Here is an 18,764-nt window from a genome sequence, read left to right on the forward strand (position 1 = left end):
CACAGGTGAATGAGGTGTAAGAAGATCCAATAAACACACTCAACATCCACAAAGATTGTGTTAGAGATCCTGATTTGCAGTAAATGACGATGGTGACTTACTGCAATTAGCCTTACTTGCTGAAGTCCATTGAAAAAAAATGATGCATGAAAATTAGTAGAGCTGCCTTCAGATGAAAAACGCTTAGATGTGAAATGGGTCTATAAGACCAAGATGAAGCTAAATGGTGTAGTATGAAAATATAAAGCTAGACTTGTTTTAAGGGGCTTTCTCCAAAAACATGACCTAGATTACAATGAAGTATATGCACGTGTAGCTAGATTTGAGACAATCAGATCGATTGTCGCAGTTGCTAGTGGCAAGGGATGACCCATGTAAGTCAACTTTTCTAAATGGAGAGCTAGAAGAAGTGTATGCAAGTCAATGACATGGGTTTGAAATAAAAGGAAAGGAAATTACTGTTTATAAATTGAAGAAAGCTCTATATGGTTTGAAGCAAGCACCTAGAGCATGGAATAAGAAGATAGATGGTTTCACACTTCCAATAAAAATTTGTGAAATGTGTAAATGAACATGACATATACTGCAGGAATTCAACAAATAAGCATAAGTTTGTTGCATGCTTGTATGTTACTGACATGATTGTGACTGGTACTGATGAATCATAAATGACTCATTTCAAAAGAAGCATGATGCAGGAATTTGAGATGTTTGATCTTGGAGTCTTATCCTACTTTCTAGGAATGGTGTTTAAAATGACAAAAGAAGGAGTGCTTGTTCATCAGAGAAAATAAGCAACATATATATTGAAGAGGTTCAATATGCAAGATGCAAACCAGTGGGACACTAGTTGAAACATGTATCAAATTGGTTACTGATAATGATAAAAAACCAATTGATGCAATATTATATAAGCAGATAGTTGAATCATTGAGATATGTGTCACACTAGGCCTGATATAACATATGGAAGAATATCCTTTGGTATGTCAAAGGAACCAAAGACCTCAGAATCTTGTATGCTAGGAACCATAACTGTCAGGGGCAAAAGGTGTTTGCATACTCTGATTCATATTGAAGTGGTGACAGGGTGAAAGGAACAACATTGTTGCATATTTATTTATGCATAGGAACACACCAATCTCATGGTGTTAAAAGAATGAGGCAGTAGTATCTCTATCCTCTTGTGAAGCAGAGTATATTGAAACTTCAATGGCTGCTTGTCAAGCTCAATGGTTGAGCATGTTGATGCTAGAGCTGAACTTGAAGGGAGAGGAAAAGATGAGATTGTTGCTAGACAGTAAATCAACGATTGATCTTGCAAAACATCTAGTTTCTCGTGGTAGGAGCAAGCACACATAGAAACTAGGTCCATTATCTAAGGGATCAAGCAACTAAGGAGAAACTTTAGCTTGAAAATTTGCAAGACAGAACTGCAAGTGGCAAACTTGCTAACAAAACCATTGAAGATTAGCATGTTTGAATAACTTAGAAGAAGATTGGGAATGGTATTTTCTTCTCAATAAATAAGTTAGCTTGTTAAGGAGGTGTATTAGGTGTTGTATTTCAAAATCAGTTTAGTTAGTTGTGTAAGTTGCTTGTTAAGAAACAAGTTAGCTTGTTAGTAAGGTTACTTGTAAATCAAGTAATGGGTTAGTTCTGAAGTTAGTTGTAAATTCCCTTGTATAAATAGCAATTATTCACAATGTAAACTAGTGATCATAATCATTAAAGAAAAAATTGACTTCTTATCATTCATTCTCTGAATCGTTCAAAATCCCTAATCTAGTTTGAGAAAGTAACAGTATTCTATATCAGCTTTAACATGATTTAAACCCTGCTCATACGAGGATCCGAGATAAAAGTCTAAGAGTGGTAACCACTCTGAATATTCATAGAGAACACAAATTAAATGGTGCTAAATGAATGAGGTAACAGTGGCAATTTGCATCATAAAACAACACCTTTATTCATTACTTGAAATTTGAATACTTATAAGAATCTCACAAAGCGCACATGCAACTTATTGACATACAACTTCACAACCCGAAACAATTTGGCGACAAAATAATAAAAATTAAAACTAAATTAAATTCAGAAAAATGAAACAGTTGTTAATTGAACTCTGCGTTTATTAATTAACAACAGAGCACTTCCTTCTAATTTCTCCATTCAAACCAGTGAGGACCTCAATAGCTCCCATCCTCTTCATTGACTGAGAAAACTCGGTGAAGAATTTGTTTTGTGAAACCAATTCATTAACAATGTTTCTGGATTGCTTGGTTGTTAGAAGAGCAGCGTCTGATGTGAAGAGACCCTTGTTTTGTAGAAGTACAGGATAATAGTCATTGTCAAATGTTGTTGAGCTATTTGGATCCATCTCTACTGTTGTGGTGGTGTCACTTAGGCCTTGGCATTTGGTCTTCAAGAAATTTGCATAAGTTGGATTCAGAGATGGATCTTGATCACCTTTTCCAGTGAAGTTGAAAAGCCTGTTGCTGAATAAGTTGCAATGTCCTACTCCAATTGTGTGTGCTCCTATAAATACATATATCCAACATGTTAATTTAACTAGTTTGTTTGAATAATGTAGCACCGACACATGTGGTCATATACAACAACCTATATTTTCTCAACTCATTACATACATGTCCACGCGTCAATGTCATGTCCGATGTTTGTTCTATGTCCGTGCTACTTAATATAAATTGGTTAATTAGCATGGCTTAGACTATATTTTAAGTAGCTTGGTAAACAAGTTATGCATAATGTTTATTTTTTGTATGCATTTTTAAAAAAAAAAGATTTAATTAACTGTACCTGATAATACAACCAAGTCATGAAGAGTAAGCTTTTTACTAGCAAAGATTTGTCTGAGCTGTGTGATATTATGGAAAGGTGCTGGAATATTGATCAGGGCTTCAATGCTTCTAGACACAGTACCATCTCTTCTACCCGTAAGCACTTCCCAATTTGGTTTATTCTTAAACTGTAATAGTAAATATGAATGAATAAATCAGGATGCTTCATGCATAAGAATATGTATAAATTAATGGCTAGCTATCTTAATTAATTACTAACAGCATCTCTAGTAGCCAATGTGAGTATATCAGCACATGATACAATTCCTGGACATTTTTCCTCCAAAGCTTTTTTTATGTCTTCTATCACATCAAAGCCTGCTAATGATAAATTAGGAATGGCATCTTTCTCCGCAGTGTTACCAGCAGTGGACTCCAACAAAACCGATGCGTCACACCCCTGAAATGCAACCATAGATATGCATGTCACTTAGTAGAATTTTATAAATATATCATTAACATTAACTTTTATAAATATAATATAGACAATGTCAGCTAAAATTGTAAAGATCAAGGGGTGTTTACCCTAACAAAACAGTCATGAAAATGCAGTCTTATCAACTTGGCTGGCAGCTCAGGCCTTGAAGAGACATGTTGTAGGGTTACGTTCTTAACAATCTCCTCAGCTTGAGGACATGACTTCTTATAAAAATTCTTCCTGAGGCTGCCTCCTTCACTAATCCCAATGAAACAGAAAAGCACCATAGAAGCTACAAGGAAGAATTTCATCTTCATCTTTAAATCAATCCTTAATTTGTGTATGTTTGTTTTTCTCTATTCTTAAACTCTTAATTAGCTAGAGAGTTGAATGCTTTAACTTCAATGCAATTGCTCCCTTTTATAGGCATTGCATGTCATTTTTCAAAAGATTATTTAAGCAGCTAAGCATCACATTAATTAATTTGAAAATACGTTTGAAATTTTGCCATGTTCGAACTAATTAAAATAATTACTTGCAACTTCAATCATGGCTGGCATGTACATCTATCAATTGGATTAAGATAATCATCTACCACTTACCATTGGAAACGTAGAATATGTCTTAATTTAAAAATAGAATGTGGTCTATATAATTAAATTTGAAAAACTCACTCTCCCTTTAATTTGGTATTGGCACTCTAAAAAAGTCAGCTAGCTTGAAACATAGCTCAATTATGTTTGTGGTTACAAAATTCCAGCCCTTTGTACTAATATATTACATTGTCATATATATGCTTCGTGTTGTGGTCAACTCTAATTTTTATCTTTTGTTTGTTTTGGTTTGATTGATTATACACCAGCGAGTTAATGAAGTCGTGTTGGTGTATGGAAACATGGTTCCTTAAAATTTAAACGAAATTAGCAGTATGGAAGCATATGGAATCTTCAATCTTAAATTATTAGCCACTTCTCGACCATGTACATTGGAGCTTAGCTTGTCCTTATAGATCATTTTTTTAGGGGACTCTACTTATAGATCATTGATATCTCTATTTTCTTTAGGCACATTTTCTTTGGTTTCTTACTCTAGGCATTTTATGCATAATAATAAAAAAAGAATAATGCTATGTATAGCGAAATATGTTTCACGATTGCATCACGGGAAGTGTATTCCGCTTAGCTAGCATATTGCCTACCTGATGGTTTCACTTTGTTTTCTTTCCCGATGAATAACATCGCTGATAAAAAGAATAATGCTATGTATATTGAAATATGTTTCACGATTGGATTACGAGAAGTGTATTCAGCTTACCTAGCATGTTGCCTACGTTTCCACTAATTACAAAATTATACCATTAAGCCATTATCACTATAACACATGCATCCGTAATGGTTTTAGTTTGTTTTCTTTCGCGATGAATAACATCGCTGATAAAAAAGGATAAAATTACATTCGGCGTCGTTTAATTTAATTTCATATAACGATTTTGTCTTTTATCTTTTTTTGACATTATTTTTGTCCTCTTTGTCCCAAGCATTAAATAAAAAATATAAATGAAAACATGAATGGAATATCCAAATAAAACCACATTTGAAACTTCAAAATTCATATTCAAATTGATCAGAATAATGAAAATGACGTGGAAAAAAGATAAATGACGAAATCGTTATCTGAAATTAAGTTGAGGGACCATAAGAGTAATTTTGCCTAAAAATGTCATAAACAAAATTATTATTTACCGGAAAACTAAGGGTACGTTTGTTTAAGCTTTTTTTTTTAAATATTGTTTTTTTAAATCACTTTTGTCTCTTTGTTAGTGTTTGTTTAGGATTTTTGAAAAAAAATATTTTCTTAAAAAAAATCATTTTAATTTAAAATGAAAAGTTATTAAAAAAAATGAAATTAATTTTAGTTTTTTTTTTTATAAGATCCCTAGATTTTTTAAAGGTTAAACAAAAACGCACCCTAATTGTTTTCTAGTGAGTAGGAATTGAATGCATGGTATTCTGGAATTTAACGTTTACAACAATCACACACTTTGCATCCTGCTTGTGTTAGATTGAGTGTATACATGCATGCATTTAAAATAGATTGAGAGTCATTGCAATTGTTGGATCAGATGTCGGTCAGAGCCTTAACTCCAACCTTTTTTTTTTGTGGTGGCCGGGGTTCGAATCCCAACCTTGCGTATTTTTATGCATTGTCCATACCAACGGAGCTAAGCTCACGAGGACTAACTCCAACCCTTTTATTTGTTGGGCGTGAGTTTCAATGTTTATTTGTCAATCAATTTGAAATAACAAATACACACAAAATAGATCAGAAGAAAACACGAGTTGTAAAAGGAATAATGAAAGAAAAAAACCGTGACTGGATGCAAATATAAATTGATTGGTTTTGGTGGAGATAAAACATCATGATTGAGTGTTGAGCAAACCATGTGCCCGAGACCGGGCTGAACGGCTATAGACGACAATCTTGGTAGCTTAAGTTTGAAAGAAAAATGGAATGTTGTGATGCCGTTGACACTCACAGCATTGACCTCATTATTTAAATCAAATTTTAATACCGTCTTTCAATACTTTAGTAATTGACATTTGATCACGATAACAACCAGAATTATTTGCTCAACCACCAAAATTAACACATTAACATAATGTGTACTAATCGCTTTTAACATTCGAAACATCAAATTCATTGTAGTTTGCTGGAAGAAACAAATAAATGATTGGCATTAGCACTTGCTGGTATTTATTCGAAGACCCTGCATGCATATGATCATAAACATGTTTGGCCTTTTGAGGGCATATCTTTATGATCATACTTGTCAGAGAGGTGCCTCCGACAATTTAAATACTTCATCAAGATTGAATGTAACACTTCAAATCTACGCATAAACTTGCTCCATCAAACATGAAGCCAATAATATAATCCATTTCTGATACTTTTTTTTTTTTTTTTGTAAAAGACCGCAACTTGCATACAAAACAAACTTAAGGAAATAAAAATAAAATTCTTAACACTACCTCAAGAGTCAAATGCATCTAAACAAGCTAACAGTTGTAAACACCATTCATATAAATCATAACAAAAGCCTTTTTGATATAATTAAAACAAAGTATTATCGAACAATATATATTGCTTTTGAATTTCTCAAAATTCCAGAAAATTCATGTTAGTATATCTCGGGTAGCACTTTGGTGTCATTAATGACACCGTGCCATTAAATCTGGGTCACACAAACACATTGTCATTGCATCTGGGCCACACAACACATCTATCTTGGTGCCATTAATGACCCAGATTTAATGTCACGGTGCCATTAATGGCACCAAAGTGCTACCCGTATATCTCTCGTTGAATGGGTCCGTCCTACCCGTCCCATGATTCCATCCACATGATACCTTATAGATATAGCCTATAGGCAAATTTGTCCACATTGTTGTGTTGTGGTGGAGTACACAACTATCCAAAATGATTGGATGGTTGCGCTTTTGACCCTCTAAAAATGCGCAAATCATTTGGGAGATAAGTATCAAACGATGTTTTTTGTGTTTTTAAAGGTTCCGAAAGATAACTTCCAAATATTTTTTGAAGGAATGAAATGCAAATAGGGGGTCAAAAGAGCAACCATCAAAAGGTTGGTCCTTGCGTATTTTGACCCTCTTTTAGTTGTTTAAGGCTTGGGCCATTTAATCCTAAGTAGCCGTAAGCCTGAACCATTTTTTTTTTCTTTTCAAAATTTGCCAGGGTGGTGCAGCTAGCGGTTGTAACGTAAACGTTATGTTCTAAAAAAAGCAATTAGAATCTAGTAAAAAGGACCTACCTTATACAAAAGTTGTGTCCAATAATAAGAGGAAGTAATAAAAGAAAAAGATGATACAACTATTCGTTACAGGCCTAACAACACAATAATCTACAACGTACATAATAATAGCAAGGAGCCCCTTTGTAGCAAAAAAGCAGTAACCACCCTTCACAAGAGTCCCCATAAAAAATATAGTAATCTTTTTCATTTTCCCTCTTTCTCTTTTGCAACGGTTCTTTCATAAACTCGAATTAATCTCTCCAAGCAGGGATCACTTATTAGCTCTCCAATGATTTATTTATTGGAACTTGATAATTTATCATTGCACCCACCACATCATGTCATCAAAACATAACTACACAAGTGCTTAATGATGGTTTATTCTTTACTTGTTAAATTTCATGATTTTGATAGTAAATCAAATCAAACCACTGTAAACGAATTGTATTTGTACTGAGTTAAATTAAAAGCAAGTAAGTTTACAGATTTGATGTCCAAAGTCAATCCATGAAACCCATGGTGAGTGGACATGCAAAGTTCGTTGCCTTAAATTTTCACTTCCATATATATCACCTTTACCAACTAAAACTAGCTAGTAGCAAATGCTATAGCCTATACTATCCATGTTTCCACAAGCAAACAAAAAAAAAAAAAAAAAATCAACGAGTACAAATTATTTTCCTTTATTGGCCACTTACCACATTCTTCATATCTTCATTTTTTAGGCCATTGATATCCACATGTCACATTAATTAAATCTCAACTAATTTTTCATGCCTATTTCTTTTCTCTTATTTACTGTTTACAAGACTTGATTAATAACAATGATTAATAACAATAAATTGATAAAGCACAAGACTTGATAAATTATTTGTTGTTATTTGGTAGTAAAAATTGCGGATAAGGTAACAATTAGATCATAAACTTATAGTGAATAATGAGTAAGTTAGCGGATATTTTTTGGTGGTGGTCGGGGTTCGAACCCCTGACCTTACATATATTATGCATTGTACATGTCAACTGAGTTAAGCTCATGAGGACTAAGTTAGCAGATATAAATTAACATATTAAATTCCTTCAAAAATAAATCAACATATTAAATGTGTAGTGTTTCATGATATAAAAATATTTTTTCAATGAAAAAATAAAGCATAATGATAAAACAGAGAGACAAATAATGACTATAAGTTATAAGTTCATACACTACTTGAAACAAATTGCTAAAAAAAACGTTGCAAACTACTCCCTCCGTTTCAAAATGAGTGTCGCTTTAGCCAAAAAAAATTGTTTCAAAATGAATGTCACTTTCAGTTTCCAATGCAATAATAACTTTTTCTTTTCAATTGTACCCTCCAATTAATACTCTGCACACTACTTCCAAAGTATTACTTTTAAAACTAACCAATAGTTAATAAGGATAATTTGGTAAAATAACCATTCTCTTTCTTTTAATCATTACATTTCATAATATGTGTGTAAACACCTAAAACGACACTCATTTTGAAACGGAGGGAGTAGTTAAAAAAAAATAGAAGTTGGTAAGAAAAATAACTATTTTTGTGATATGAGTTAATATGTTATAAGTTTGTGACTGGACCATGTCAAACATAGTCTTAAAAATGTTGTGATTTCTTTTTTATAAATGAGTTAATATAAATAAGAGGTAGTAGTATTTAATTTAAAATGCTGGTATGTCCTATTGAAATCTAAAACCCAAATTGTGATTAGTTTGATATGGAGTAATATTTAATTTGAGTAGGAGCTTAATGTGGAGTGGGAGGTAGAATTAAATGTGTGAGTAGAATATAAATGGCTTAAATATGGTATTGGTCCCTGCAAAATAGGCTAGTTTTGGTTTTAGTCCCTGTAAATTTTTTTTATAGTTTTTGGTCCCTGCAAAAATAGGTCAGTTTTGGTTTTAGTCCCTGCAAAATTTTTGTTTTTGGAAATAGTCCCTGACCCTAGTTATGTAATAAAAAAATTTAAAAAAAATATAAAAAAATTCTGGAAAAATGAAAAATTAATAAAAAAATATTAAAAAATTCTGGAAAATTAAAAAATTAATAAAAAATTTAAAAAATCTTAAAAAATTCTGGAAAAATGAAAAATTAATAAAAAAATTCTCGAAAATTAAAAATTAATAAAAATGAAAAAAATTTAAAAAAATAAGGAAAAAATTTAAAAATTCTAGAAAAATTAATAAAAATAAAAAATGATTAAAAAAATAAAATAATCGAATAAAATGAAAAATAATGATAAATTCTGAAAAAAATAAAAAATATTAAAAAATTCTGAAAAAATAAAATTTCGAAATTTTCTGAAAAAAATTAAAATTCTGGAAAAATGAAATTTTCGAAATTTTAATTAAAATTTTTGAAATTTTAATAAAAATTCTGGAAAATTTCATTAGTATATATGTCGAGCTTAAGTTTTTTCAGTGTATTTATTTCCAAAAAAAATTCCGGGAATTTTGTGTATTTATAAACCGAGAATAAGGGAAAAAATATGTGTATTTATAAACCGATCTTAGGTTTTTTGTGTATTTTTTGAAATTTCGAAATTTTCATTAGTATTTTTTCCAGGAATTTTTGTGTATTTATAACCCGGGAACTTTTGTGTATTTATAAATTGAGAATAAGGGAAATTTCGAATATATACTAATCAAAATTTCATTTTTTTAAAAATGTTTAATCTTTTAAATTTTTTTCGAAAATTTCGAAATTTTTTAGATATTTTCCAGAATTTTTATTTTTCATTAAAATTTTATTTAGAATTTTTCCAGAATTTTTATTAAAATTTCGAAAATTTAATTTTTCCAGAATTTTAATATTTTAATTTTTTTAGAAAATTTTAAAATTTTATTTTTTCAAAATTTTTTAATCTTTTTTTTTTCTTCAGAATTTAGCATTATTTTTCATTTTATTAGATTATTTTATTTTTTTAATCGTTTTTTATTTTTATTAATTTTTCCATAATTTTTAATTTTTTCCGTATTTTTTTAAATTTTTTTCATTTTTATTAATTTTTCAATTTTCCAGAATTTTTAAATTTTTTTATTAATTTTTCATTTTTCCAGAATTTTTTCAGGGACCAAAAACTATAAAAAAAAAAAAAAATTGCAGGGACTAAAACCAAAACTGGCCTATTTTTGCAGGGATCAAAAACTATAAAAAAAATTTGCAGGGACTAAAACCAAAACTGACCTATTTTTCCAGGGACCAAAAACTATAAAAAAAATTTGCAGGGACTAAAACCAAAACTGATCTATTTTGCAGGGACCAATACCATATTTAAGCCAATATAAATATACCTAGAGGGGAAAAAAGGACAAAGAAGGAACTGTAGATAAAGTTAACCAAAATTTGAAAAACAAGTGGCCGTTGAAGTTCACAAGAGTAATACAAGAAGAGCCTTCATAACATAACCCATCACACACAAAAACAAACATCATTCATTTACGCAACACAACCCAACAAAAACATCAAAAACTCATCCTCAAATTCAAAATCAAAATTTGTCTCTTTCTCTACTCATAAGAAGATAGTGTTTGTGTGGAGAAGAAGATGAGAGGACCAGTGATGGTGAGTGGTGGATGCGGTGGTGGTAGTAGTGTGAAGGGAAGAAGAGGAAGCAGAGACGGCGGGGAAGAAGTGTCGCCAGCAGCGTTAATGTTAGCTGCTTTGAAGAAATCAATGGTTGCTTGTAGTGTGGAGAGTCCTGACGATGTAATCTCCGCCGTTCATCATCCAATGGAGATTGGATGGCCTACAAATGTTAAGCATGTTAGCCATGTCACGTTTGATCGTTTTAATGGGTTTTTGGGTCTTCCTCTTGAGCTTGAAGTTCATGTTCCTGCTCCTGTTCCTAGTGCTAGGTACCTTACTTTTTTCTTTTTCATTTTTTTCTAATTTTGTTTTGTGTTTTATAGTATGTTATTGATGCAAAATATCCATCACCAACTGATAATCTCCACCGGGAAAACTGACTGGCCACCGACTACTTTCATCCGCACTGCTCAAACTCGAGATTTTACTTAAGGGATCTAAATCCGGTTCCATTTGGACTAACCAAATGTTGGTTTCTAATTTAGTTTTGTAGTAACATTTCAATGGGGTTTGATTAAAATGCTAAAAAATTGAATTTTTTTAGGGTAAGATTTTATTGTTGGTGGTTTATTTCTGTGTTTTTTTTTTTTTTTTTGTTACGTTTATTTCTCTGTGTTGAGTTAGCATTAAAGCTTTCATATTATCCTTCAACGAGGTTTTTTCAGTTGGTTGAGAGAAAAGTGAAGTAAAAGTTAGTAATTAAATGGTTGCATTAAAAGCCAAGTTATTGAGATTTGCCTTTATTTGATGATGAAAAGTTTCCATAACGGTAATGTAGGATTTGAAAAGTTCATCTCAATATTTTCTAATGCTTTTGTTTTGCGTTTACTTTTTCATAAAATGCAAGCCGTTTTATGCCACTACTTACAATAAGTTTCTTTGATTTAATGATTGGGTATCTTTATTTACTGTTTCTTTAGAACCAATTGCTATAATTAAAATTTTCCAAAAGCTATTATTAAATCATGTTTTTTTTAACTAATGTTTATCCATATTCTGATGTGATTTGTGATCATGAATAATTGCAGTGTTAGTGTGTTTGGTGTCTCAGCAGAATCAATGCAATGTTCTTATGATTCAAAAGGAAACAGTGTCCCCACTATTCTGTTACTAATGCAGGAGAGGTTATACTCACAGGGAGGACTAAAGGTAAGTACAAAATTTATGATATATGCCAGTTTTCCAGATTATGTGAACCAACTATAAAATATTTTTCCCTCTTTTTTCATTTTTTAATTAATGAATTTTCAGGCTGAAGGAATATTTCGTATAAATCCAGAAAATGGTGAAGAGGAACATTTGAGGGAGCAATTGAATAGTGGCATTGTGCCAAATGACATTGATGTACATTGTTTGGCTGGCTTAATTAAAGCATGGTTTAGGGAACTTCCTTCAGGAGTGTTAGATGGACTTTCACCTGAGGAAGTTCTTGAATGCAACACTGAAGAAGAATCTGTTGAGCTTGTGAAGCAGCTGAAACCAGTTGAATCAGCTTTGCTTAATTGGGCTGTTGATCTTATGGCTGATGTTGTAGTTGAAGAGGATTATAACAAAATGGATGCTAGGAATATTGCTATGGTTTTTGCTCCAAATATGACTCAGGTATGCTTATGTGCTTGCACATTTTGTGTGTATAAATCATGTATCCCCTGCAAGAAATCGCAGAGCCTAATAAAATCATGTGGGATCCAAATCGTCAACCTCGGATTTGAATGTTTTATGCAATCACAGTCCCGTATACCGACTACGTGAAGTCACAAGATTGTGACTGCACACAACCTAAATCTGTCAAACTCACCCCTAAAGTTTTAATGTTTTTGCATTTCCATGCTTGAGTCATCTCATCTAAGCGTCATTGAGTTGTGCAGTAGTTCTTTCTATTAGAACTTTAAACTATGAACTTTTTAATCAATTATTCTTGTGATGTTGTACTTTTATTTTACAGATTATTTGTCCACTCCACATTTTTGTGTGTAAATGATATAGTATGCATGTCAAATATTTTTATGCCAAACGAAATTATGCTTAATGCTTTTAGCCTGTATATATTACACATGCATGATCACTATGCAAACTGAGAAATTGTTATTTTTAATTTCATTTTCATTTTTTGTCTCATGAAAACAGATGTCTGATCCACTAACTGCTCTAATGCATGCGGTCCAAGTGATGAATTTACTGAAAACACTGATATTGAAGACACTTCGAGACCGCGAAGAAACAGCAACAGCAGAATATTCATCCATGTCATCTCATTCATCAGATGAATATGACAGTCAACAAGAAATGTATACTAGCGGTGAATTGAAAAGAACCAAGTTAGATTATGATGATCATGTTGACTACAGCCACAACATTGAAGAAGCTGCATCTGCTCTAAGTGAGATAGAAGAATGCTTCTTAGAACAATTGGATGATGTTCAGACAAAACGATTCACAAAAGAAAAACCTGCAGAGCATTTGCAAGAAGAGTTAGAGAGTCCTACCAAAACTGAGGATTCCTGTCTGAGTTCCAGTTATAGAAACGGCTCGACAACAACTGAGGGATCAAATGCTGACACAAGTAGTCCATCAATAGAAAGTAAAGACACCAATGATGTGGAGATGGTAGATAAATTTAGTGATTCTGTTTCACTCTTGCCTTTGTTTGCATCTAATTAAGAATTTGAGCTTCTTGTTGTCAGGAGTGTTTTAAGTGAATTGTTTTAGATTTTGTGTTTTGCAAGCAAGGGGTGCTTGTGTATACTTGATTAGTAGGTTTTTCTTGTTTTTGGATTGTAGAGTTATGTTCAGCTTAGTGCTGAATTTGACCTGATTATGTTATGTGTCCAAATATACTAAACTATTTGGATACATTAGCTACGAATTTCATCTAGGTTAGAAGTTGTGCTTGTTAATCTATTCTTAGGGAGTAGAGAGATTGATTAAGCCTAAAAATGGTGCTAGTTATGTGTGTCGTTCATGATCAAAATTTTATGGATTCATTTATGTCTAATTCACGTTACAATGTAAAGAGTTTGCTTTTTAAACTTCACAAGTCACTTTAAAATGTACTAAGTAGTTATATCAACCACTAAATACATCAATGGTTTGATTTTTCACTTTACTTACCATACTATGTCAAATTTTGTTTGAAAAATTAAAATATCACAGTGCCACTGATGGGTCTGTTATTTGATTTCTTAACTAATAATAACAAACCTATCAGCCACCTATGAAACTCAAACTCTCGCTGGTAAAATCTATAAATGAATGCACATTGAAAAAGCATTGGGACACAAGGGCAAGGAATTGAATTGCCATCAGTCAACAATCCACACACTCACACAGTTAACACAATGGTGTCTGTAGGATTGAGATCGGATTGTTCAGATTTAAATACAGATTTTGATGTTTTAAAAAACTAAACTATCCAACTTTAAATCTATAACGCCCTGTTTTATCCATCCATCTTTAAATCTATAACGCCCCGTTTTATCCAACGGCCACCGATGTACCGACTCTGACTGTGTGATTGTGCAATCCGAATCCACAAGGACACAACATGTGCATCCAATCCAAACGTATTGGTCGTAGTATACTTGCATAGGGTCTCTGAGAAAAGCCTATTCCAAAGGAATCAACTCCTAAAATTAATTTGAAACGTGTGACCAACTATTTTCAATGGTAAAGACTGCACGCTGTTTAATAATATGTGAAATTTGACTATTTCATCACACTTGGTAATGGTAATATTATAGTAATACTAAACTATTCTTCTAAGATCACATGTTATATTATATGGCAATTATTATTATTCATTAAAACCATTGCTTATATAAATAAAAAACTAAAAGCATCAGAATTTGATCAAGATGGGAAGACTTTAAACCAATGTGGGGCCATATTAAACCCCAAATGCTTGCAATCTATTAAGCTTGCCGCCCACATTTCTTTCCCAGCTAACAGTCAAAGAAAAATACCAGAGTAAATTTTACCTAACTTTCTTGAATCTCATCAAACAAGACATATTAACATAAAAGGTAAACAAAATAAACCAATTATGTAACAAGATTATGATCAATACTAGTGGCAACAAACAAGCCAAATAGTTTTCTTAAAAGATGGGTGGAATAGAGTTTCGATTATTGGGTTGAACAATTATTGGTCATACTTCCCTTACTTTATGGCTAAACTCCGGATTACTATATGACCCTCTTCCTATAGGAACCGGAGGTTTAACACATAAAAATGGTTAGAAAAACAATCTTGGTTCAAAAGGAAACACACAAAAAACGCAAATGAATAATACATGATATATGTCACAAAGTTTGGTCAATTTTGTCATGTCTTTGACTGAACGGCTGCAATACGTTACAATATTCTGTCTAAACCATAAATACTACGACTCTATTTACAATATTACCCCTAATGTTTACCGCTCGAGCGACACATATCAATGAACTATGAGTCATGCCAAACATAATTCATGAAAAAAAAAAATTATTAGATCAATTAGAGAACAAAATGTAGAAACAACATATGAAACTTTGAATGGGTAGAAGTATAAAAATAGCATAGATACAATTGGAAGCTTTCATCTAAGTGATGCTATGCCTCTAAGTGATTATCAGAAATCCATAAAAGTGATTTAGAAAGAAAAATATCAGAATACAATCAAGATGCCAAACAAGCTTCCCAAAAGAGCCTGTTCTTTTCCTTCTCATCTACAAACTCTTGGTCTGAAGAATCATCAGACACAAAGGACTTGTAGTTGTTCTGTTCTTGCATCTCATCATCTTCACAATATGAATTACCATGAACATCACCTTTTTTCTTCTTCTTCACATCTTCGTCATCGTCTTCATCATTCAAAGACTCATATCCCTTGAATTCAGCAGCATTATCATGGCAACAGGATTGAGCATCATCATCATCATCATCTGCACAACCAATTTCATAACCAAATTCATCAAAAGTTGGATCACTAGAATCAACTTCAGAATCACCAGTGGCCTCAATAAGCATATGTGAAGGAATCTTATGATATTCATAAGGATCTTTTATGTCCATTTCAGAATGGATTTGAAATTGTGCAAGAGTTAGAACCAATACAACAATTATAATCAACTAGGGTATCTATAATAAAAAATATATAGTACTACTATTAATTAACTTGTTTGATACTTTTTTGTGAAAGTGACTAGGTAATGATTCAAAAGCTTGGATGGGACTATAGTAAGTAGTAGTCATTAGTCATTATAATTAAAGCAGAAGGATTTGGCTCAATTTATGTAGCTTGTCCAATAGAACAATAGAGACATGTTCCAACACTTTTCTAGAAGAAGACATGGAGGACCCTGAATTCAAACATTCATTGTAAGTTAAATTATTATATTTAGGAAAGCCTCACGAGTGTTTTATTAAAAAAATATTAGTTAAAGAATTTTTCTCATTAAAGAAAAAAACATTTAATAATGGGATAATTTTGAAAATATCTGCTTCTTGAATACTGAAGTTAATTTCATGAATGTACATTTTCTTTCTTGGTACTTTGAGCATTTCAACCTTTTTTTAGGATAGATTTTGACTCTATTTGCTTCCAAGGTGTTAAATTCATGGTTCTCTAGTCAAATTGGATGAAATCTAGACTAAGTTAGGAATCAAAGAAAGAGACTGTATGAGTCTAAAAGATCTGCTGATTATTATTTTTTTATTAAAAAAGAAAGAGAAGAGGAAGGGAGAGAAAATGAAAAATAAAATAAATCAAGTTATACTGTGATAAAAAAAAAAAAAATGTGGAGTCCATCAACTATGAAACTTTTTAACTTTGTACTTACAAATATTATATTTTTTTATATTTTTACGTTTAATAAAAATAGTGTGTGTTTTAATTATAGTAGAGACTAAAAGGCATAGTTTTACTCCACGTTGTGAGACTAAAACCAATTGATTACATTTTTTTTCAAAGGAAAACCAATTCATTACATGTAAGGATCAAAGTAAATAATATTTAAATAAAATTTAATTTAAACACTCTCATTTTTAATGATAAAAAATACTTCTTTTTGTAACAAGGATTAAAAATACATCAATTCAACAAAAAAAAATAGCTCTCATCTCTTGTAAAAATAAATAAAAAATTGCATATGAAATATACCTACCACTTTAAAAATATTGTTTAAAAAAATTTAAAGTGTGTATATTGATAATTTGATATTTTAAAGGTTTAAACATGATCTCAGTCCTTCCTATTATAGCATTATTTTAGTATTAGTCCTTGGAAGTTTTTTGTTTTAGTCTTTGGAAATTTAAAAAAATTCTTGTTTTTAGTCCCTAATGTCACATACGTCACAGACTAAAAACAACAATTTTTTAATCCTAGATCTAAACAAAAACAAATATCAAAACAAAAACAAAAAAACGTTATAATTACATGGACTAGAATCATATTTAGACCTATTTAAATATATATATATATATATATATATATATATATATATATATATATTTGAAATTATTTTCGTATTTTATTTTTAATAGATGTTCTTGGAATATTGGTTAATTTGAGGAATGTCCTTTTCATTCTTTTGGTACTTTTTTTTTTTATGAAATTTCCTTCTTGGTATTTAGAATACTTCAACCCCTTTTAGGGTAGATTTTGACTCTTTATGCTTCTAAAGGTATTAAGATTCATGTATCTTGAAAGAATATGAGCAAAGAAAAGTAGACAGAAAATTACGAAAATAAATTAATATTTTCCCTGTTATGCATGTGGCGAAATCTCATATATAAGGATTAGAAAATATGTATGCAAGTCTTTGCGAGCTTAGCTGAGTTGGTTGGATAATGCATAAAAATATCCAAGGTCCGGGGTTCAAACCTCGGCCACTACCAAAAGAAAATATTTAATTTATGCAAACAAAAAAAACAAAAAAATTCCTCACTTATAAGAAATAAGAAAAAATATAAAAAGAAAAGGCTAAAATACACGGTTCCTACAAATATAATGAAGTTAGAGTTTGGCCTCTGTAAAAAAAATTGAAATAAACCCATGCAACAAAAAATGTTGTGGTTCCTACAAATATAATGAAGTTAGAGTTTGGCCTCTGTAAAAAAAAATTGAAATAAACCCATGCAACAAAAAATGTTATAATAAATAAGAAAAAATATAAAAAGAAAAGGCTAAAATACACAAGTGGTTCCTACAAATATAATGAAGTTAGAGTTTGGCCTCTATAAAAAAAATTGAAATAAACCCATGCAACAAAAAATGTTATAATTGTTATAAAACTATTAGAATAAGAACAAGAATAAAGACTACTAGAATAAGAACAAGAATAAAGAGAAGCAGGGAGAATAGAGAGAGAAGAAAGAAGATTATATTATTCTTCTGTGATGTCCAATTTGGTTACATATGAGCTCTATTTATAGGAATACAATGAGTTGGGAAGCAAGCACCAATGACTTGGGGACCAAGCATAATATAGTCCAATAAACTAATAATATGACCCAATAACCCAATTGCTATATGGACATCCACTTGTAATATTCATAACACTCCCCCTTGGATGTCCATCAAGGATATGCCTCATTAAAACCTTACTAGAGAAAAACCCAGTGGGAAAAAAATTCCAGTGAAGGAAAAAGAGTACAACATCCTTTTGTGTGATAATCTGTCTCGTTAAAAACCTTACCAAAAAAACCAGTGGGATAAAACCATGGTTAAGGGAAAAAGAGTGCAGAACACATTTATGTCTCCCCCTCATAAAGACAGTCGTATATGAGACAAATAAAGTCAATTCGTCTTCTATTCTAGTTACTCAAAAGCTTTACTTGGCGGTGACTTTGAAGAGAGATCTGATTTATCTCCATACTCATCTCCAAATGAGCAGTGCTTGAGATATTATCTTCATATTGAGTTTGAAAGAACATTCTCCAATTCCTTGATCATATTGTTTCTCTAAGGTACAAAATGTATGCTTGACTTTGTCTTGATATCTGTATTTACTAATATTGACAAAAAAAAAAAACAAAATACCACAATACATATAATTAACAAAATACATTAAAATGGACATACGATGTCAT

The 18,764-nt window shown here is 31.3% G+C and overlaps 3 protein-coding genes across 3 annotated transcripts; 1 reads left to right on the forward strand and 2 right to left on the reverse strand.

Moving 5' to 3' along the window:
* Positions 1–1,943: 1,943 nt before the first annotated feature.
* LOC146910965 (peroxidase 3-like) lies at positions 1,944–3,670 on the reverse strand. The gene is made up of 4 exons (XM_085727355.1): positions 3,386–3,670; positions 3,081–3,260; positions 2,820–2,988; positions 1,944–2,537 (listed from the first exon to the last, which is right to left on the reverse strand). Exons 1-4 carry the CDS (start codon positions 3,593–3,595, stop codon positions 2,134–2,136), a joined length of 963 nt encoding a protein of 320 aa, XP_085583481.1. The 5' UTR covers positions 3,596–3,670; the 3' UTR covers positions 1,944–2,133.
* A 6,849-nt stretch (positions 3,671–10,519) lies between these two features.
* Positions 10,520–13,723, forward strand: LOC146910966 (rho GTPase-activating protein 2-like). The gene is made up of 4 exons (XM_085727356.1): positions 10,520–10,963; positions 11,723–11,843; positions 11,946–12,296; positions 12,822–13,723. The coding sequence occupies exons 1-4, from the start codon at positions 10,653–10,655 to the stop codon at positions 13,353–13,355; spliced, it is 1,317 nt and encodes a 438-aa protein (XP_085583482.1). The 5' UTR covers positions 10,520–10,652; the 3' UTR covers positions 13,356–13,723.
* Positions 13,724–15,203: 1,480 nt separating this feature from the next.
* LOC146910967 (uncharacterized) lies at positions 15,204–16,042 on the reverse strand. Its single transcript, XM_085727357.1, has one exon. It carries the CDS (start codon positions 15,744–15,746, stop codon positions 15,351–15,353), a length of 396 nt encoding a protein of 131 aa, XP_085583483.1. The 5' UTR covers positions 15,747–16,042; the 3' UTR covers positions 15,204–15,350.
* Between the last annotated feature and the right edge of the window lie 2,722 nt (positions 16,043–18,764).

This window comes from Medicago sativa, chromosome 7 (genome assembly GCF_051527215.1).
Source record: "Medicago sativa cultivar Bolivia chromosome 7, Bolivia_mono, whole genome shotgun sequence".
NCBI lineage: Eukaryota > Viridiplantae > Streptophyta > Magnoliopsida > Fabales > Fabaceae > Medicago > Medicago sativa.